This window comes from Amphibalanus amphitrite, unplaced genomic scaffold (genome assembly GCF_019059575.1).
Source record: "Amphibalanus amphitrite isolate SeventyFive unplaced genomic scaffold, NRLGWU_Aamphi_draft 000704F_arrow, whole genome shotgun sequence".
NCBI classification, from domain to species: Eukaryota; Metazoa; Arthropoda; class Thecostraca; order Balanomorpha; family Balanidae; genus Amphibalanus; species Amphibalanus amphitrite.
In genome coordinates this window covers 181,923-204,204 of record NW_024882198.1, presented here as the reverse complement: position 1 = coordinate 204,204, position 22,282 = coordinate 181,923, and the positions used below count along the sequence as shown (strand labels likewise).

Here is a 22,282-nt window from a genome sequence, read left to right as displayed (position 1 = left end):
CTGCGAGTCGAGAAAACTAGCTTATGATTTAAACGTGTGTGGAGGGCAACCTAAAAAACAATTCTTAATGCACTACCATGAGAATTATCTGGAAAAATTACTTCTCCTCTGGGCACCCCATGCCCCTCCTCAGTGTGTTATTAACAACCTATACTTAGCAATGTTTGTAAAGAATATCTGGTCCATTTAAGACCCACTTGTATGGCAGTATTATTACGTCATATAGGGGACAGGTGGTCAGAAATATGCCTATAAATAATCTTAACTTCCGCCACGTCATCAGCCTCGTAAACATTCAGCGATCATTGGTTATTGGTGTGACTAGAGGGTATGTTGACATTGCTGATGATCACCAGCTGTGCTTTATACCGACAGAGACGTGCCACATGGAGAGGAGAGCGCAATGTAAACACCTACTCAGTGCCCCCTCATGTCCTCCTCCTCAGTATACATTTACATTAGGTGTCATGGGTATTGGGCAATGGACCTGTTTGTCACAACATACAAGTCATTATACCCGATAACATGTTCAAAATGACATCATTGTTGGGCGATTCCCTGCCGTACCATCTACCCTCAATTCTCCACAACCCATCCACCAGTCCCATCCCGCCCCATGCCATTCCATCCTATGCCATCCCATCGCCGATTCCATTATATACCTCTCTCATCCTACCCCGCCCCGTCCCATCACCGATAGTCACTAGTCCCGCTGTCTGTTCACGGATCCTCCCATCACGGTCTGTCCACAGGTCCCCACTCACGGTCTGTGGCCCTGTCGAGCCAGTTCCTCCTGCCGGTCCCCAGTGTGGGGTACCCGAGGTCCTCATTGAGCTCGTCCTCCACAGTGTCCTCATCTCGGGAGCTGAGACGCTCCAGGAGCGGCGCCTGGTGCGGAGAGATGGGCCCCTGGGGAGACAGGCGGGGAACGTCAGCAGGGGGTGGCACTGAGGTACTGAAGAAGGTCAGCAGAATGGGACTGAGGTGTACTCGGCGACTCCATTCTGCATGCATGCCTCAGCTCATCGATGACGTGAAGGCTTTAGGCTAACCAGGACAGGAGAATGATAATATAAGCCCAGACAGAATGAGCATGGGCAATGGGCATCCTGCAGCCATATGACAGTCGTGCTCCACGACTTCGTGTTTTGCGCAGTTACGGGTAAGCCCGCTCACAATCATGTCTCTTAGTCCATGGATCGCATGTATTAGTGGTCATACAGGTTGTAGTTCCCAAATCATGCCTGCTGTCTTCCACAGCCGCCCAAGGTGACCTACGGTGCATGACTGGCAGCTGTGTTCGTATCCAATGACGGTGGGCAGTGGGCACCAAGAAGACTGAAAAGACACGACGGTCGACATCCACCCACAGCTGAAACCTCGGCACGGTTCTCAGCACCCCCCGTTCTCCGCAGTTCCCTCCCGGTTTGCGGTTTCTTCTATTTCCTTTTCTTTGTATCACTTCCTTCCTCTTTCCCGTTATACATTGCTCAATTTGCCATCATGAATGAGGAAAACGGACAGCTTCCAGTAACAGCACTGCGTCGTGGGCTTTGTTGGTACCAAATCCCAGAACGCCGAGAGCGGTCAGTCTTCCGCAACTGAGCTCTATATCCACCGTCGCCATATCTCCCAGTCATGCAGTAATGCATTCGGCGAATGGCGATTACTTCCTCTTTACCGGTACGAAAGGCGTGGGACTTTGCGGATTAACCATGACTCCCGCTTTCGTGAGCCGTGAGGTTGACTAAAAGCTCCCGAAAGTGTCCCGCTCGCGTCTCCAGCTTGGATCACGCCCGTTACCATTAGTCCATCGTGATCGTTACGTCACGACTTTGGCTGCTACGTGTCGTGACGACCGTGAGTGGTTCGTGACACCTCTCCGTGACTCGTGGTTCATGACGCTCCTCCGTGACGCTCATCCGTGACGCGTGGTTCGTTACGTGACGACGCGTCTTTTGACCCCGCCTTGCATGCCCACCTGTCGGACAGCTCCTGTGGCCCTGCCGGACTGCCAGCTGGCCGGTCCTTGAGGAGGGGGGAGGGGGGGGGCCTGGTCCGGTCCGGTCTGGTCCGGTCAGTGACAGGCTATTACGTCATCACGAGACATCGACTCGTATCAGTCCGCCTCGGTACGTACTGAGCGGACGGAGACCCGGAGACCGGACTGGGACTAGAAACACACACAGCAACCAAGGACGACCGGACGTCCGGGGAGGAGACGGCTGATGACCCCGTGGGCAGCTACACTCGGAGGGAGAGGTACGGCGCTGACTACCTGTGATTTGTAACATGCATTGAATGGTGTAAATAATATAATGTAGTCGAACACCGACAACACAGACAACGCTTCGCCCAGAGACGGGGAAAGATATGATGAGGCACTACAATAAAGGATCTTGGACGAATTTGACTCAGGTTGTTTGGCTGAAACGTTCGTCCTGTGGCAGCCAGTAACAATAGCAGCATTAGGTATCTCATTCAATGGCCCCATCGCCCTTAGACCTTGTAATCCACGATCATGAATTAACGCGTCAATCATCAAAGAAATCGAAGGAAATGCGCAAGTCACACATACATAATTAGTCCCATGTATTAGTCCGTAACCGCAGGTTGTTTGAAAAGACAAACACTATTCATTAGAATTGTGTTTTTCTATTGAAAAACAACCGGAACAGCCCTTCACCGAGCTATGTTTTCCATAAGCTGGTGCAATTACCGGGATGGCCGGGAATGATATGTAAGTGGTCGGCAATCAGCATGTTTTTACCTTCCTTTGTCAAAACACAAAATAAAAATGTCCCTCAAAAATGTTTACCCGACTGAATAATTTTGATCGACCCATTTGACAGGCACGCCATTCGCCAAGTTTGGCAAGACACACATGAGCTGCACAACACACACGTGAGACTCACGTGTGCAGTGCACAACCGACGAGTGGCGTAGTAACACCGTACCACACCGTATCACGCCGTATCAAATCGCCTATCTGGGTCGGCAACGGTCAACATCAGGCCGTATCGGACCAGCTCGGCAAATGCCAGCAGGAGATTGCCGGTCGTGGTCGAGCTACGCCTACATGCAGTTAATGTTATGTGGGTGCGGATCGTCCATGGACAGTGGAAGACCGTCCTTTGGCGCCGGGCTACGGACTTTACTCAACGTTGTTCCGATTCACACGTCCCTGGTTCGCCGTTATTGACTCTGATGCTGATGCTGATGATGTGGTCGGGCTGTCACCGGTTGCATCGGTAGCCCTATAAACGCGCGTCGGGTGGTGGGAGGTTTCTGGGATATGGTTAGGATGTAACCTGGACAGAATTAGACAAGTCAGCTTCTGTCCGCTCCAGTCCTCTGCTCACCATCCGTCACGGTCACCAGTTTCCTCTTCCTCAGTCTCCAGAGCTTGTAGAGTCCCTCCTTGTTCTTCTCCATCTCTTCCGTGCTTTCATTGAAGAGGAATGTCTTCAGGACTTCTAGTTGGTCTTCTTGGTGTGGGCGTTGGAGTGAAGTCATCTTGAGCCGTTCTTCTGCGAGTTTGGTGCACTCAAGCAGGAAGTGGTGCTGGTCTTCCTCCCCATCTCCACACAGGAGACACGTGGTTTCTTCGCCAGTGTGTCTCTTCCTAGTCTCCAGCGGAAGCGTGTTGGATCTGGCCTGGAAGAGTATGATTGACGATGCTGTGTTATCGTAGATCGGATCTTCTTTAATGGCTGTTTTGGCAGATCGGTATACCATTATACTGGACTTGGCCTCGAGCTCTTCTTTCCACTGTTTGTCATCCCACTCTTTCAGGCGTTTCTTCAAGGTAGACTTGTTCATCCTCTCCAGTTCTGCAGCATTTAATCCCACAGCTTCCAGGTACCGTTTCGTTGTCTTCGCCCATGTACTTTTCCGCACTTCTAGTTCTGCTCTGGCGATCCTTCTGATGAGGTCGTTGCTTCCTTGCATCGCGCCTCTCAGGAACTGCAAGTGCCCTTCCATGATCCTGGTCTTCATCAGGGAGGTTCCCACCTCACCTCTGAGCGTACAGATCGGCGTGTATCTCGGTGCTCCCAGAATTTGTCTGAACACTCCATTCTCACATACTTGGAGCTTCTTGATGTCTGCGTCCGTAAGGCTCAGGATGCTCGCCCCATGAAGAAACGAAGGGAGCGACAGACATTTCCAATAGCACTTGCCAATCATCAGCTTGTTGCAGCATTTTTGCGTTATTCCATAGGTCATGTTGGCCAGCTTTTGGGACTTCTGATGCATTACGTTGATGTGTTCCTTGAAGAGCCTTTTCTTGTTTGTGACACAAACTCCCAGGTACTTGATCTGTTGAACCACAGGGATGTCTGCGATGACCTTGGGTTGCTCCTGACAATTGTAGATGATGACCGCGCTCTTGTCTTTGTTTATCTTCAAACCGAACTTGCCACTGATGTCCGCCAGCGTTGTCACTAGGTGCTCTGTCTCCTGTAAAGTCTCAGTTAGGACGAGTCCGTCGTCAGCAAAGAACAACACTGGGATTCGGACAATATCATTTTTGAAGCCCAGTCCCGTATCTGTCAGAGCTTTGGCGATAAGGTATGTTACAATCTTGAAGCTTGTCGTTGACCCATTGCATCCTTGTCGTATTCCTGATGTGACGTCGATGACTGCTTCAGTCCTGTCATTGAGCTTGATTTTCGTTGAGTCTCCCTGGTAGATTTGCGTCGTAGCATCAATGATTTTGGAGTCGATCTTGTAGAACTTCAGGGCTTCTACCATTTCAGCTCTATTAACCGAATCGAAGGCCTTCGAATAGTCAATGGCTGTCACAAACAATGGCTTTTTCCTGCGAAAGCTGTCTTCAACGCAGTAACGCAATAGGAATAAATTGTCTTCAACCTTCCCCCCACTAGTGAAACCTGCCTGTATCTCTAGCATTTCATCATTATACTTTAAGTGACTCTCAATTTTATCCTTCAGAATACTCATGAACAGCTTGTATGATATGTTTGTCAACGCTATGGGACGCAAGTCTTTTGCAGTGGGTTTCTTGATCTTGGGGATCATTTTAGTCTTCGACGTCTTCCACGAATCTGGCTTCGAGTCGGCATCCAGTTGCTGTTGTAGACAGCTTGTTAGGGTATCTAGGCCTTCCTTCGTCATTACGAGTGCTTTGTATAGTTGCGGTTTGAGCAAGTCTGGTCCTGGTGCAGTTTTGTTCTTCAGTCCGGATACTGCTTTTTTCACATCTTCTACTTCAATCTGTGTGGGGTTCATCTGTGATATTTCCTGTCTCACAGGGAGAGCCATATCCATCAACTCTCTCATGTGTCTCGGGAAGTGGGGTCCCTCGTGCACAGTTCTCCTCATACCTTCTTCATATTCCTTCTTCACATCACTGTTCCATATTTTACTGATCTCGTTTGAGTGCTGCTGGTACACAGTTTTCCAGAATTTCACCAACTCCTCTTCTTCCACTTCTGGTTCCAGTTTCTTGCCTTCATTGTCATACAGTTGGATGTCTTCTTGGTTTCTCTCCTTCTTCCTTAGTTTGTCAATGTTTTCAAACATTGACTTGCTCTTGTTAGCACTGTTCCTGATTTCTTCAGTTGTCTTCTTTTCTGATTTTGTCACAGCCTCTTTCACCATTTCCTGGACCTTCTTTTTCTGTATTTTATACTGTTCATTGAGCAGCTTCTCTTGATCTTTGTCTTTGGTGTTTCGTTTTTCCCGGTTTATGGCCCTGCGTTTCTTGATAGCTTCCCTGATTTCATCTGTGACCCATGGCTTTTCTTTCACCTGTTGCCCTATCAGGCTTTTCTTGCGGTATGTTGCTTTTAACTTGCTGTTGGCCACTTCTGTCATCAGGCCATTGAGCTCCTCTATGTTTGTTATGTTCTCATTTCGGAGCCTTCTCTGCATCTCTTCTCCGAAGAGTTCCAATGAGCCAGCATCTACCTTCCAGAATTCTCTGACACTTGTCGTTCCCTTATTAAAGCTTTGGTTTCTTGTGGGTATTTCCATTCTGACCGAGATCATATGGTGATCTGAGAGGTCAAAAAGCTCCCTCTCTTCATCAATTGTCATGCTCTCAATACGCTGATAGCACCTCCTATTTGCGAGGACATAATCGATTGCACTATTTTGGTCCTGCCTTGACCATGTATATGTACCTTGGCAAAATTCTTCTAGGTTTAGCAGTATCAGTGATGATTTATTTGTCCAGTCTAAGACAATTCTCCCATTTTCATCTTCTCTTTGATAGCCAAGCTGTCCAATGTGTCCGTTCATGTCTCCGAGCAACAATAGAGCCTCATCTTTTGCCATAATTGTTTCAATTATGTTATCAATTTCAGCTTTCATGTTTTTATTCCTCTCACAGTCTTCAGCAGATTTCCTTACAGACAGATATACAAGGATGATGTGCAACTTAAAACACCCTAATTCCATGACTGCATGCAAAATGTCTGTGCTACACGTTCTTTGTTTTGCAACACTTGTCCCTTGCTTAGTTTGGAACATTATCCGGAGTCCCCCTCCCTTCTTATCCCTCATCTCTCTCATACTCTCAATCATTGTAACACCTACAGAAACTTCATACTTTTCAAATTTTTGTTGTGTTTCTGTAAGACACAGTATATCACAGTTTGTTTTCAAAAGTTCTTCAAGCTCAAGAAGTTTATTTCTTGTGAGGCCCTGCACATTCACCATGTTGACTGTAACAGTTTTACTCTTTATCAGCTGATTTCCCCTTTTCTTCTTTCTTGGTAGTTCATTGGTTTCTGATGACCCTTCCTCGAAAGATCCTGTGTGTAGCAGTCCCCTTTTCCTCGAGTTCCTTTTTCAGCTCATGGAACTTCTTCCTCTCTTCTGGCGTTCTATCCAGGGATATGTATTTATTTTCTATATTTACCTCTCTCATCCTCATGCGGTTCTTGTAGATTTCTTCTGCCTCTTCCCTGCTGGACAGTCTCACCAGCATTAGCCTGTTCTTCTTTGTCGTCTCATCTTTCTTTCCGAGCCTGATGATTTTTTCTGTCTTGAAGCTCCTGTTTTCTCCCATAAGCTTTTTCATCATTTCCTTGAATTGTTGTTCATCATGGTCTTTTCTTTCTTCAACATTGGCAGACTTTGACTCGTCTATGTTGTGGAAGATCAGGTTTTGTGCTCTATTCTCCTTCTCTTTCAATCTCACGACTTTCTCTATGTTGGTTGTGTTACTCTCCAGGACTTGACTTTGTTGGGCCATCTGCCTCACCACACTTTCTTCCATCCCTTTGAGTTTATCACTCTGCTCTTCACTTTTCTGTTTGATAACATTGACTGCTTCAGACATTTCCGCTGTTCCCTTCATCGCAGACTGCAGTTTGCCAACTTGATCTTCTATCTTCTTTGCAGCTTCAGCATATGTTTTTGCTGGTTGTGTTTCTTTGATGCTTGTGATGATCACTTTCTCTTGCTGCTTCATGGCTGCCAGGATTTCTTGTTTTTGGGCCTTGATGGCAGAGATTATTGCCTGGTTGTCTTCCTGCACATTTTCTTTCTTGTCAGCCTTTGGTTGTGATTCCTCCTTCTCTTCTCCCATTGTGATGGCCCTTCTTGCAAGCTCTGGGAGGATAGCACGGCACTCCGAACATAACCAGAACACTCCCTTTGTCTCCTGGAGGGCTTTGTAGGTTTCCGACTGCACCTTCTGGCAATCCAGATGGAACCAGAACTTGCATCCATCACAACATACTCCATCTTGATTGTCTTCAACCTTGAGTCCACACTTCTTCTTGCTTCCTTTTCTTCTTCCTGGTCCTCCCCGGCAGATGTCGTGAGACGGCTGGCTCGTACCCGACGATGAGCGACTTCCAAATGGTTTATAAACATTAGAGTCTAGCCGCTTTACTCTACTTCCACCTTGTCCTTCCACATCCTGGTCATCATCGTCAGAGTCGAGTTCTTGAGTTTCGTTGAGCGCCTGTCCCACATTGTCAGTTCTTGTCTCTGTTTGAGCCTTAGCTCTATTTAGTTCTCCGTTTTTAGAAGTATCGGCCTGTGATTTATCCTTCTCCTCTACACTGGGTGACCCTGGTGGGGTTCTTTCAAGCGTATTTGATGGTTTAAATACGTCTCGATTCATGCCAGGCTGAGACGCCATATTGGGTTTAGATCATGCCCATGCCAGCATGCACGAGCAGGAACAGGAGGGTCAAACAGAAAAGTATGTGCAAAAACAGAATAACAAAACAATAATTCAGGCAGAATAATGCAACAAAAAAGAGTATAATATGCTGAAAACCAAAAATAAATATAGGACAAACGGGACACCCGACCTACCACGCGCCTCTCCTCCAATTCCTGACTCGGTGTGGAATTGACTCTGGCCCTCCGTAATCATGCTCGGTGTCAATCTGGCTTGTTGCTCTTACTGGCTCTGAATTTGAATCCAGCTCACACTTGATGCTGAGGAGAGCAAGTTGACATGTGGCCGATAGCGATCCCCTCTCAGCCGCCGGGTACCGCGGGGACGCGGTATCACCCGACAGAAGTACCCAGCCGGCCCCTGCTTACACGTGCTACCCGTCACATCCGTCACAACGGCGTCACGAGATCGTCACGGTAGCGTCACATGGGTCGTGACGAGGCCGGCAGCTATCCAGACCGGCCGGGCGGTAACAAGCAGCGGTGATGTATGTCGCTAAATGCATATAAACAATGAATCACAGTCAGTGTAATCGATATGACCTGAGAGGTGATGACTAAATGTGCATTACACAGCCAGCTGGGTGGGATTGTGTATCAAGTAGGTACTGCATTTCGGGCTGTTGCTACCGGCGGGGTGTCCCAGCTGGCAACTGCAACCTGCACAGATGTCTCGATGTGTTGAGCTGACGCGACCTAGCACGTCATGAACGACAGGAGTACGTATAAGCTGACCACTGTTGGCTGTTACTGGAGAGATAACGTCACTATCCCTGGGTTATGGAGGATTACAACAGGGCAACAAAGTTCCACACTGCACAGCACACAGTCCATCGGACCGGCTGTGTGGCCAGCCGTGGACTCAAACCTCCACAGCTCCTTGAAACCCAGTGCTGTGCTGTGTGGGCACTGGGCAGCTTGCTCGTCCAGGGTTCGGGGGTGGATTTCTTAGAGCCTCGGCGCCCGTCGATATGCGAGTTTAGTCGACCCTGCCCCGTGGCACGCCCATGGGAATGAAGAACTGGACTCTGTGCCAAAATGTTCTGCCGCGGGTCTGTCTTTCCTCCTAGCAGCCAGCAGCTGGCCATGTGTGCTCCTCCCACATTCATGCCGCCAGGCCCCAGCCCGTTGACACTGCAACACATGGCTCGCACCACGCGGGGCGCAGCCAGGCCAAGGTCATTGTTACCAAAACAGTGCCGTGGGAGGGAGGGGGTCAGGGACCGGACCGGTGACCTTGAAATGGGCCACTGGCCTCCATTGGTCTCGAGCGTAGCCGGATATATCCGGTTCACGCTATCTATGGGTGAGACAAGGCTGCATGAACATCACAGGCGGAAACACTGCAGCTGAAACAACCGGGCGGCTGACCACTGGCAGAGCAGACAGGAAGCGAGCCCATCCGGGGCTGGGGATATGATAGTAAAGTGATGCAAGCAGCAAGGCTGGAACACATGGGACCCCGGGTCCCGCACTGGCCGTATGTCTCAAATCGAATGGATTTGAGTTTGAGCGCAAAACAGGCTTCAGTCGGGATCAGTAAAGCTGCACTTGTTTCAAAAAACAGCGTCTGTTGCACATCTCCCAGTGCACCGGTAACAATATGGAAGCAACTCCCCCCCCCCTTCCCCTCGCTCAGTGCTCGTCGTCGCCGGTAGGTAAATCCGCCTTTCAGCGTCCTCTCCGATGACCGATCACCGACCGGTTTTGCTCCGTCTGTGGCGGCGGTCCCGGGCAAGTCCAGGGTGGCTCCGTCGTTCTCCCCCACACTCTTCCCCTTTCCCGTGATTGCTTTTGATTTTGCAAAGAGATTGAGTCTATATAAAAGACTGTTGAGCCAGGAATTTGGATGCATGACTTCCGAATGTGCGATTGGGTTGGGAACTAGGAGTTTGGCCCGTCGTTGGCTGTTGGTTTGGGAAAAGTGACATGTTGAACTTCAAACAATGCTGAGTATCCATTATCCATCAACATGGTACGTGCCCATTACAATTAGTCTCACACCACTAACTACCCCGTCACTGGGACAATCCATTAACCAGCGCGGCACAAATCACAGCAGAATCTGCCGGCTGCCCTCACCTCTTTGCCGTCTCCCCGAGCCATGGCTGTCGGCATGGGAACGCTCCGCTCTGTCACCAACACCAGTTGTTGCACACGTGCATCAGAAACGCTCACACGGACAGCGACAGAACCACTGCGTCCCACACTCGCGCCACAACTGACGGAGCGCGCGCGCGTCGACTCGCGCCAGCTGTGCGCTACGAACGCGCGCGGCGGCTACTTTGGGCTGACGGGTGCTGCGGCACAGCATTTGCCCCTGCCGACCAGCTGAGCGCCGGCATTGTGCACCCGATCAGAGCCGATACTGGAACTAAAATCAATGTTTTTTCTCAGCAGAAATATATTGTATGTACGTACCAATGTTTCTTTTTCACAGTTCTTACTGCAAGAATGCTAAATAAATCAGAGAAGTGTTCAAATGGAATTGAGGTTCAAGTGCACAATACCAGTGTTCATGGAAAAGCACAAAGCGGTCCGTCCCATTGCTGGTGACGGGACGGTGGGTCGTGGGACAATAATTTACGGCCGGCCTCAGACGCCAGGGGTAGGAGGGAGTGAACCCCTGATTTTCCCTGGAGGGAGAGATCTTTGTTAGCTTAGGACAAGGCTACAGGAACGTGGACCGGACAGCCAATGGATGTTTTTACGAGCACTTACGGAACGGGCAACGGTTCGTCGGACCACTGCACAGTGTGGCCGTACACCAGTTTAGCGCGAATTTAATCCCAGCGCCGCTCGGATCCACTGAAAATGGTTCTCTGGTTCCAAAACTGACACTTACCCCTCGCCGGACTTATTGGTTTTCAAAATACGCGCCGGCCGAAGGGGGGGGGGGGGTTGGTACGACTCCCATCGCTGTTTCGCCCCTGATGGAGCTAGAGCCTCGCGGAAAAAAACGAGCGTGTGCGCCGTTACGAGACGCAGCGACTGGTATCCGATTTTAAGGTCTCAGGCCAACCTGTGACCTCTGAGGTCAGATCAAGTGACCCAGGCGCGGATTCATTTTTTTATTAATAACTTCGCGAAAAAATGCCGCAGAGCCGCAATTTTGGTATCATCATGTTCGCCTCACTCAGGCGCGTCGAATGGTATACTTTTTGTTCGGCTGAAGTTAACTTAAGGTGTTGACCGTGGGTCAAGGTCAGGTTAGAGTCCTCCAGATCACGAAGTTGGTTGAAGGATGTCATGTTGCATATCATTCGATTCGGCAAGTCTTCCTGAGTCCATTGGTGGCTTTCTCGACTCGCTAGCTCAATTTAATCGGGAGTTATTGACGAAAAACTCTTATTACCCTAGTGACGTCATAAATGACGTCACGTAAGACCAACAATGCATAAGTGAAGCATCGGACCTTGCAAGGAGTGCATGAAATCACGATTTCGTGTGCTTGAGATAGTTTATTAGGCTGGAGCCTGTCCGGCCGCGCCGCCCCCGACCTTGGTCAGGTCACATAGGGCGGCCGACTAGACATGTTCAAAGCTGAGTTGACGGAAAATAGGCAAAAACTGGCAGCTGGAACTTGCTCGCTTATGTTCAGAAAGGTGCGGAGAGTTCAGCCATGCCCTATTCGTCATATCCATTTTTATCCATTTTGACATTTTTCAACTTGTTTATTAAAGGAAGACTGCCACCTTCAAAAAGTTTTCTCAGATCGGCCTATGATTTATTCCCTGGACAAAACAAAATTTTAGAATTCACCTGACAAAGTATCATCACGTGAATCGCGAAAAAAATTGTCGATTATCATACAATTATCAATCGGTTAATGTCTAGCGACAATGTTTACACATCACTAGACTTCAAGGTCATAAGATTATTACATTTTATTTGAAAAAGTAAGGTATTTTATGATTTACTAATATATGATTTCATAAGAAATTGGCCATGTTTAATTTATTTTGCATTTAAGTTCGTAAAACATTTAAAAATAATGGCTCATTTGGAATGGGTCTGGCCCATGTTAAACCCCATTTCCCACACTTTTTTGGAAAAAATGAACTACTGAATATATAAGTTTAACTTTTATTTTGACACTCCAAAATTCTTCTCTGATCTCGAAACAATCAAAGTTTTGACATATATTTACCAAAAGATAAGAAAATTCATGTTTCAAAGTTATCGATAAACAGTAGAGATGTCGGTTTTCTTGGACTAAAAAAATGGCATCAAACTGAACTTTGGTCTCCGCTTTCTCGCAAACGGGTTCGAATTTCGGAAAACCGACTTCAGTCTGGGACATAGGTGGCTCAGCTCTAGTGAAAACCGTTTTGTGGAAAAAAGGTGGCAGTCTACCTTTAAATACTATCGTGAGAACGATACACATGCAGGGCTCTTGTTCTAACTCATTAAACTAAAAAACCATCCATTGAAAAGCTACCATGATAGCAGAAACAGCTTCATCATGAATTGTGCTATCCGGTGATATGCTATTTTCTCATATATCTTCTCGAAACTTCCGTAAAATTTACGTTGAAAACTGGACATATTTATCAGTACCATAGCCCGATTTTAGGACCCGGAGCGTGGGTCTACTTTCGGCAGGGATATAAGTCCTGAAATGGTAAAGTGGCTTAAAAATAAGGTTCTATCCGATAACTTCAGACAATTTCCTACCCACTGATAGGTATCAATAACAGTTTATCGAAAGTCGGGTTTTTGATTAAATTCGCGCTAATCTGGTATTCGGCAAGACCGTGCACTGCACTGACGAGCTCGGACGACTTGAAGGGGTCGGGGAACGAACGTCGAACGTCATTTGGTTTAGAAAGCCGCTTATTTTATACGATAGCTGGATGATATGCAACCGAATAGAGCGAGACCTCGAACATGGAAGGTGATCACCGTCCTCGAAGATTTCTCTGGAGGGACGGCTCAAAGCACGAGCTTCGAAAGTAACAACTAACAGTAAGATGACAACGCGGACTAATGACTATCAAAGCACCTTTAGCCATGCCTACAACAATTTTCCTTTATGGCAGCACAGGCACTAACGTACCTAGTGTCCGACGAATTACAAATCGGACATAACATCCCGGTAGGTACCGCTCCCCCCCCCCGTCCCCCATCCGCCGTCTCTGCAAGGGAAAAGTTCGTTTGTTTTGTTCGCATTGAATGACCGTCAACTTTCAATGCACCCTCAAATTTCACCTCTACGCCCCGCTTCAGGCGCGTCTTAGAGCACCAATCACTGAGCTGGGACCTGACCCCGTGACTGGGCGGGACGACGCGGTGCCACGTGATTGGCTGACCCCTGACCTCTGACCCCGGCCGCGGCGACCGCTCTGGGTCGAGGAGGCCGCTGCGCCGGTCGGGTCGGGTCAGTCGGGTCACGGGGTCACAGGGGTGGGGGCCCGGCGAAGGGGCGGTGTGCTTCGGCTGTGTAGGGAACGGGAGGGCCCCCGAGGATTCCTGGATAGGCGAGCAGCCAACCACCAGGTAAGAAATTGTGGTAGATTACATAAATGGAGGGAGGCAGTAGCGGCGGAACACTGTTCTGCCGCTCTTCAATTAAGGGGGGAGGGGCACTGCTCACTTTTGGTCCCATTCTTTCCATGCAACGCCCATAAGGCTAGATGCCAAAATCAAAGGAGGGTATGGTGTCCCGGTGCCCTCCCCGTTCCGAGGCCTATGGTCAGGGAGGGTCATGACAAGACGATACGGCCTTTGTGGCCAATTTAACACTTTTCTGCCTTCTTTTTATCTTTTATATTCGAAGTTTAAGTAGAAAAGCAGTTATTCGTGGCAGCGGGACTCCCGCTACATTTTTCTACGTTTCCTGGTAGCTTAGTAATAGAGATAACAGCAGGTTGTTTTGAAAATCGGACAAACACTTCGTTAGTAACGAAAGGAAAAGAGATAAAACTGCAAATACTTCATGGATATCAGATATGGTCCTTGTCCCCTGACAGTGCATGATGCAATCGAATACTGAACACTGAACAGTAACCATATATTTCCCCTTTCGGCTGTCCCTCTGGCAGAGGTCAAGGTATCAACAGCCTCACGGACACGGTCACCACTGCACCTGCCAGCAGCCATGGCCCCCGTGCCGTCGTCGCAGCTAGGCGCGCAGCCCGCAGCGCCGTCTGCCCAGCCCGCAGCGCCGCCCTCACAGCCCGGGGAGGCTCCCGCCCAGCCCGGAGCGGCTCCCGCCCAGCCCGGGGCAGCGTCCGCGATGTTCCCAGAGGGCGAGTGTGACCTGCAGAGTGCGGTCCGACCCTCTGATCGGTTCGTCGTCACCGTCCATACAGGAGACCGGCAGGTGGGCACGAATTGACACAAGCGGCACGATAGAAATACAGGTGTTTATAAGGATTGCATTTTATGCCAAACGAGTTAAAATCGTGATTATGAGTTGAGAATTTAGGCGTTAAATCTAAAGCTAAGCGTTGACGTGTTATGTATGATTCTGCAATTTAAAGCCTGAATGCACTAAAACCTATTGAACAAGATGCGTTAAAGAAAGTAATTAAAAGCATATTGCGAACAACGATTTAGAAGAAAAGTTTCGAATAGTTTGCCGGCAAGAAACACAAATTTCGCCAATAAATATTCAATATTCCCCGTTTGTTTCCCTACAGAAGGCCTGGTCGGGCGGTGCCAGCGAGTCGCACGTGTTCGCCCAGTTCCGGGACGCGGCCGGCCGGGACAGCCCGTTCTTCAGCCTGCCCTACCTGTCCAGCACTCGGCCGGGCAGCGTCGACTTCTACATCCTGCCTCACGTGAGCGGTCTGGGGGCGATCGCCACCCTGCTGCTGCGGCGCCGCGGCCGGCAGGACGGCGACGCCTGGCTGGTGGACGCCGTGGGCGTGACCGACCGCCGGCTGCGGCGGCGACACGTGTTCCCCGTGCACCGCTGGCTGGAGGCCGGCTTCCAGATGCGGCTGGACGAGTTCGACTGCCGCCTGCCGCAGGACGTGCTGGACAGGGAGATGGTCACCCAGCGCGCCAGGGAACTGGTCGACCGGCGGGCCCTCTACGAGTACGCCCAGATCTTCAAGGAGGGGCCTGTGCAGCTCTATTATGAGGTGCGGCCTGCGAGATTTAGTGTTTGGAAATGTTGCGAGTTATGCACAGTGATAGCGGCCGTTTTATGTTTCGCTAAATGATTCCGCTTCGTGACCGTTTCGAAACAAGTGAATATTCCGGCATTTCCTGGTCAGGTGGTCGTGAGAAGCTGTCTCTTCGTAGACAGATGACCTAGCTATTTGTTTTGTTTCAGGATGATGATCTACCGTTCGAAGAGTGTCCATCTTTCATTGAACTGGTACGTATTCCGCACTTAACTCATAAATCTTACGCTGCAATGCGTCGCACTACCACTGTATGTACTTCGTTTGGCCAAGACTATGAAGCTTATCTTATGGAAAAATTCTTTAAATGATTTTGGAAATGACAACTTCTTCAGTACAAGATGTTGGCTTAACCCGCGCCCTGCTGGGGGGGGGGGGGGGGGGGGGTGTTTGAACACCCCCTTGTGGTTTTTCGCGAATATCTCAAAAACGGCGGCGATACACCTTATCATACATCAATTTTACACATGTTGTGAAAATTTCAGACCAAGGTCATTCAAGGTCAGGTCACCAGGTCACTTGAAGTGACCTCACCTCATAAAAAGTTTCAATGTCTGTCATAGCTACACCGAGTGACCGATCGCTTTGAAACTTTCAGCGATTACTAAGAGCAACAGCATGTACAAAATGTATATCTCAGAATTTTGATATCGATGACCTAAGGTCAGGTCAATTTTGCGACCTCCCCATTATAAGTCAACGGGAGAAAATTGAAATGCGCCTCTTTTGGACGAAATACATTATAAATACTCCCAAACACTGAATTACAATTGGTTTAGACACACTGAACATGAAAATGGTGTCCGTGACCCTTGTTTATGCCCTGAGGTCATCTTAGGTCACGAATGGTATCTAACAGTTTTTCGCAAATAACTTTTGATAGAGGCATGCTAGAGCAATGAAAACGCCTTAGATGTGTTCAGCTCGACGACACGGATCGACTGATATGCAACATGACCCTTTCCGGTCAGGTCATGACCTTGACCTGAGGTCAAATTTTCAAGTTGACCTTTCAAGGTCAAGTTATAATTCATTCGATGCGTCTTGACGAGAGGAACACGATGCCGGTAAAAGTAAGCTCGTACAAGGCTTGGGTCAAAAGTTGTTGCAGAAAAACTGTTTCCGAAAAAAATCGGCTATTTTTGCAGTTTTTGCCCCCTGCAGGCAAAACCGCTGACGTTAGGTCAAATCTGAGAAAATTGCTCAGAAAGGGCGTTAATAGGGCTATCGAATGCGCTTTTCCGCGGCGCTGTAGCTCTATTGGTTCCCGAGTTATGCGTTGGCTTCTTGGAAATTGTCGACATTCGACCTGGAAATCAGCGAAATTTTGCCTTCAATGACCTCTGGTGACCTAACCTTTGACCTGACCAAAAAAATGACCGAAGTGATTTCCTCATTATTTTTGACGCTCTTTCCAACGCCGCATTCCGCGTATCGCTACGTGGCCCAGGAGCCGAGTTAGAAGGGGGGGGGGGTGTTCAAACACCCCCCCCCCCAGCAGGGCGTGGAGATCCAGGACCCCCAGCCGGGCGCGGGTTAAACTGGTCAATATTTGACTATATTACCTCGTCTTATGTGCTGTTAGCCGGCAATCCTATTGCTGCGTTTCAGGATGAGCTGACCGATGAAATCAACGAGATGATGGTGCTACAAAGCCCGACATTCTGCACACACGAAAAGTGGTCCAGTTTCCTCGAACTGCAGAAGGCGTGCGCCAACACCCTTGGACTGCCAACGGTAAGCATAAACGGCACATATGAAATTGATAACCAAGGAAAAAACTGCTTGCCTAGTCGGTAATATAACGAATATCATATATTTTTAACTGTAACACCGTCTTTATAGTTCATCCGAAAAGTTGAACTACCAAGGAGAGTCTCGTCTGCATTTCATGAGTCTCTACTCTGACTGTGGTGTCCTGTTTGACCAGGCGGCCCTGCACTGGACCACGGATATATGGTTCGGTCTGCAGCGGGTGCAGGGGGTCAACGCCAAGCTCATCACCCTCTGCACCACCATTCCGAGAAAGTGAGGAGTTGGGACTGTGATTTTTTAAAGCTCATCTTCCTTCACTTATATTTCGAAGAATCATGAACAATCAAATATGATTTTGCTTCAGTTATCTTGATTTAATGACCTTTTTATTTAATGGGAAGCCGTTAAATTCTACATAAAAGCAGAAAATTAAAAAAGGTGTGAAATACGTTAGATATTTAATCATCGAAAGTGTTTTACGCATTACTATGAGTATAACGGACAACTCTTATGGTGAAACGTATCGTGTAATATCCGTGCATGGCTCATCAAGCAGATACGAATTACCGCATGTACGTATTTCAGTTTCGGCGTCTCGGCGAGCATGGTGAACCCGTTCCTGGAAGGACTTACCCTGGGCGAGGCGCTCGCCGCCAACAGAATCTTCATCGTGGACCTGCACATTCTGGAGGGGATTCTGCCCGAGGAGCGAGTCCGGCCCACCGACTATCTCAAACAGGTAAATATCAGCATGTCGTGTAAGGTCATATTGTTGAAATAGTTGGAGTGGAAGCATCAGTGCACCATTGCCGACTAAAAAACACGAGTAAACAGAACATGTGGAGTTAGAACGTAAGCTTATTGTTTTATGTTCACATAAATATGAAGCTTTAATTACCATTGCGAGACGTACATGTGACTTTTCATAACCATCTGCTAAATATGCATACGAATGCGAATATAGTACGATAAAGCCCATTGCTCTACCCGTGGCTCTACCGTTCGCAAGATCTTTACGTTTCGCACCAGTAAGTAAGACGTATAAGTGTTTAGTAACTCTGATCTCACTTCACCGTTTCAGCTGTGCGCCCCGATCGCCCTGTTCTACCTGAACAAGCATAATGTTCTGCTGCCCATCGCCATTCAGCTGTACCAGTATTCCGGGAAACGGAACCCCGTGAGTGCTGGGTCGAAAATACGCCGTTTAAATTCGAATATTTAACGTGGGCCTGTATTTCTCATAATGGAAAATGTTCTTGTTATCGAAAGAAAAAAGGAGGAATATTTATTCGACGTCAGTGTAAATGTTTGCGATGTCTTCCTGGCTTCTTGTTATTACGCTAATTTTCTACATTAGCTACATTAGCAGTTTGCTATTCCGCTAATTATTCCGTATAATCTTGTTGGGTCCTTTGGTCACTCTCCCACCCCGCTCCGTGTTTGACAGGTATTCCTTCCGAGCGACCCTGCCAACCTGTGGCTGCTGGCCAAGATGTACTTCAACTGCTCGGAGGCGCAGCACCACACCGTGCTCACCCACATGGGTCTGGGCCGGCTGCTAATGGAGGGGGTGGCCGTGTGCACCCAGCGGAACCTCTCCCCCTCGCACCCGCTGCACCGGCTGCTGGCGCCCCACTTCCGACACCTGATGATCACCAACGCCGTCACGGTGGAGGAGCTGCTCGAGCCCGGCATGTGGATGTACGAGTTCATGATGCTGAAGGGCGCCGGAGTCCAGGAGCTCATGAGACGAGGGTGAGTCGGGCTGAACAGAGCCGGATAGGAGTAATCACTATTTCCTGGTGCCATGATGCTGTCTGTGGGATCTCTAATAGTCAGCCGTCTATAAATTGACGCTTTACTTTGCAAGATGTGTTGAGCAAGAATGTAGTTTGCTAGCGAAGCATACGCCGTGGGGTTTATCGTTCGATGGTCACAAAGAAATCATTACCACATCTACGCCTAGCAAATTTACTTGTCCGTACGTTCTAGGAAGGCGAGCTGGCGTCTGGACCTGGACGGGGTGGTGCCGCGCCAGGTGGCGGCCCGCGGCGTGTCCGAGCCGTCCGTGCTGCCCCACTACCCGTACCGGGACGACGCCACCGCCCTGCACGCCGCCATTGAGCGCTACGTGCGCGCCTGTCTGGAGCCGTACTACACGGACGAGACGCGGGTGGCCGGCGACTGGGAGCTGCTCCAGTGGAGGAGAGAGCTGGTCCGGCCCGCGCAGAAGGGAGGACTCGGCCTGCGCGGCGTGCCGGGAGACATGGTGGCAGGTAACGGGGTAAACGGGGACCAAGGCGCTGAACAGGGCTTCACAGTCGCTGACAAGGAGACAGAAGAAACATGGCTAGTGAGATCTTTCATGGATAACATTCTGTCATCTGCATATGATTGCATTGGTTTGGTTGCAACACGCAACAGCACTGCCCACGTTCTGCCGAGCTGATCCCGTTCGGTGTAAGAGTCGTGCGGCACAGCATAACTTCAGGCGTTTTTACTCCTGCCATCTAGCGGGAATGATGTAATCTTAACATCGTCAATGGCCGCTAGTAGTTTTTTTCAAAGCTGCTTCCCATTTGTATAATAGCTCGCTAGTCGCTGTTAACCGTGCCAGGTACCATTAACTTTGCTTCTGAAGCCTGATGTCCGAAACCGGGTTCACACACTGCACGCTCACGACCCCCGCCTCCCCCCGTTCGGTGTAACAGTCTGACGGCACAGCATAACTTCAGGCGTTTTTACTACTGCCATCTAGCGGGAGTGATGTAACCATAATGTCATCGGTCGCTAGGTTTTTTTTTTAAATAAAAATGTCGTCTTCTTTTGAATGACATCAGAGGCCTGTTTCACTAACAAATAAAACTTGTATTTACAAAGAAAAAGCTTGAGATTACAAGAAATAATTACCAACATTTGAGATTTGGATTTCACGAAACCTTTGAACATGAATTTTGAGTTTAAAATTTGCAAACTTTTTTACAAGAAAAAGTTTGCTAGAAAACATGGGAATCGCAAACTTTCTGTTTCACGAAGACCAGAAACTTGAAAAAGAAAACATCGTAATTACAAACCTGAAATTCCAGTGGTCCTGACGTTCGGAATTTTGATACTTTTTGTGCAATGATGCAAAACAGTCATATATTTAGAACAACTATGCTTTGTTGAGTCGTTTCATGCTCAATTTTTACTTAGCACACACCCTAAGAAGCAAAATAATCGGTATTAAAATATCGTCAAGTTTTGTCATTCGAAGCAAAATAATCGGTATTAAAGGGACCCTCCCACCTTAACATTAGTTTTGAGTTGAGATAGCCAAATTGGTGGCCATGGCCTGCAAATACCGGTTTGGGCACTCACAACATCGAGAAATGCTTTAATTCGAAGATATGGAATTTCAAACTTGCAGTTTTCGGATTCTAAGGGGCTAATGCATTGGTATGCCCCCTTAGAATTTGTGACGTCAGCGGAGATCTAACGATTTTTAAATCTTAGACTAAAACCATCGTTAACACGTGGTGGTATACGCTGCTTTGCGCGCAACGTCTGCCGCACTTTAAGGCTGCCAAATTATTGCTTCCAAATAAAGTCGCTAGTAACAGGGAGATCCCAAAAAGTAAACAAAAGTAAAAGCCTAATATCTTGAAAACCAGTGAATATTTTTCGGTGAAATTTGGTAGATATTCGTTTTCGCTCTTTCTGAACCAAGGGACATCACATTCATGCCAATTCATTAACTTTTTTGAAGGTGGGAGGGTCCCTTTAAAATATCGTCAAGTTTTGTCATTCGCGCGCCATAATTGCATTCAACAGTCTTCTGCTGTCAAATGTTTTGCCTGTTATTTTCTTACAATAATAGGACAATAGTTATCATTTATATCTTTTTCCAACAGCATCATTAAATATAATTTGATTAGGCAGCTTTTGACATGAATACTAGACAATATTTGATACAAAGAAGCAATATCTTTAACATGCTATAGTTCTTGATTAAAAACATTTTTACTGATTTTTACTGTTTACAAGTTTATTTGCAAACATTTTCTTATCGGAGGTGACACTGGCGATGAGGCTTAGTGAAATCGGTTTTTACGTAGTTGGTAAAAATACTTATGAATTGTAAACTACAAACGCTTGTAAATACAAGTTTTTAGTGAAAAAGGCCTCTGAAGCGAATCAGGCTCAATGCATTTTAATAGTGTGAAGCAGGTTTTTCGGCGACGTTTTAATTATTCGTGCAAAAATCATACCTTTACAACGAAAAACGCACACGAACACGAGCTGCACATCTCACGACCCCCGCCCACCTCCCACCCCCGCTGAGACCCGTCCCCGTGCGGTCGGCAGGGTTCACCACGCTGGATCACGTGGTGGAGACGGCCACCGCCTTCATCTCGACAGTGACCGTCGGCCACGCGGCGGCCACGCTCGGCCTGTACGAGGAGGCCGGCTTCGTGCCCGGCTACCCACTGATGCTGCATGGCCTGCCGCCGCGCTCCAAGGAGCAGACGCCCAGCACGGCGGAGCTGCTGGAGCGCCTGCCCGGCCGCTGCCACACCTGGTTCATCATGCTGCTGTGGAAGCTGTTCAGCAGCCCGCGCGCGCCGCGGCTGGCCGACCCGCGCCACCGCTGGCTGCTGGACCCCGCCAGCACCGAGGCGGCCGCCCGGCTACGGAAGGAGTTGGAAGAACTCTCTCGGAAAATCGCCCGCAGGAACGCTACTGTACCGTTCCCGTACCAGTGGCTGGACCCGCGGCTGTCGCTGCCCAACTGTGTGCCCAGGGCTGTCGTCTCCAAAAAGGCCGACTACTGAGACAACCTCCAAACACCGGGACAGCCGAGAAGGCGCGACAGGTGTCACGACCTATGACGCGAGAGCGAACTCGGCTAAAAGATCTGCGCTACTGCCGACTGACGAGCGAGGTGTGTGCTGTGAATAAGTCTGGTGTGAAGAGAGGTCTGTGAGCTGTGACTTGGAGTGGCTGTGAGAAGGCAGACCAAAGCGGAATACCCAGCGCTCATGTTACGGCGATTCCCGGTCCAATGACTCATCACGAACTACATCATGGCTGAAAGGGGTGCCGGTGTCGTGACGATGGTATGGAGGCACTGACGTGACCCCTATGCGCCCTCATCATGCTTTAATTGAGATCGCCGTCATCGCTCATCTTCCCTTCGTGGATTTTTAATACACCCCTCAGCCAGACATTTTGATTGCTTTGGG

The 22,282-nt window shown here is 48.7% G+C and overlaps 2 protein-coding genes across 6 annotated transcripts in view; one reads left to right on the top strand and one right to left on the bottom strand.

Annotated features, from left to right (window-relative positions):
* LOC122364874 overlaps nt 1-10,418 on the bottom strand; it is a 41,925-nt gene extending 31,507 nt beyond the window's left edge. Inside the window, exons 1-2 of the mRNA XM_043335667.1 lie at nt 10,249-10,418; nt 765-909 (exon numbers count right to left, since the gene is read on the bottom strand). Coding sequence (XP_043191602.1) covers nt 765-909; nt 10,249-10,284 — 181 coding nt within the window. The 5' untranslated portion in view covers nt 10,285-10,418. The remainder of the gene's footprint in view (nt 1-764; nt 910-10,248) is intronic.
* Nucleotides 10,419-13,499: 3,081 nt separating this feature from the next.
* Nucleotides 13,500-22,266, top strand: LOC122364873 (polyunsaturated fatty acid 5-lipoxygenase-like). Of its 5 annotated transcripts, none has more exons than XM_043335664.1 (12): nt 13,508-13,665; nt 14,211-14,491; nt 14,811-14,983; nt 15,053-15,257; nt 15,452-15,496; nt 16,914-17,039; nt 17,233-17,330; nt 17,643-17,796; nt 18,139-18,234; nt 18,505-18,812; nt 19,050-19,333; nt 21,405-22,266. In XM_043335664.1, the coding sequence occupies exons 2-12, from the start codon at nt 14,267-14,269 to the stop codon at nt 21,869-21,871; spliced, it is 2,181 nt and encodes a 726-aa protein (XP_043191599.1). In that variant the 5' UTR covers nt 13,508-13,665; nt 14,211-14,266; the 3' UTR covers nt 21,872-22,266. The 5 variants fall into 5 exon arrangements, with proteins under 5 accessions (XP_043191595.1, XP_043191599.1, XP_043191598.1 ...); XM_043335666.1 differs by having other exon boundaries at nt 13,540-13,665; nt 14,814-14,983; XM_043335665.1 differs by having other exon boundaries at nt 13,540-13,665; nt 14,811-14,980.
* Nucleotides 22,267-22,282: the final 16 nt, after the last annotated feature.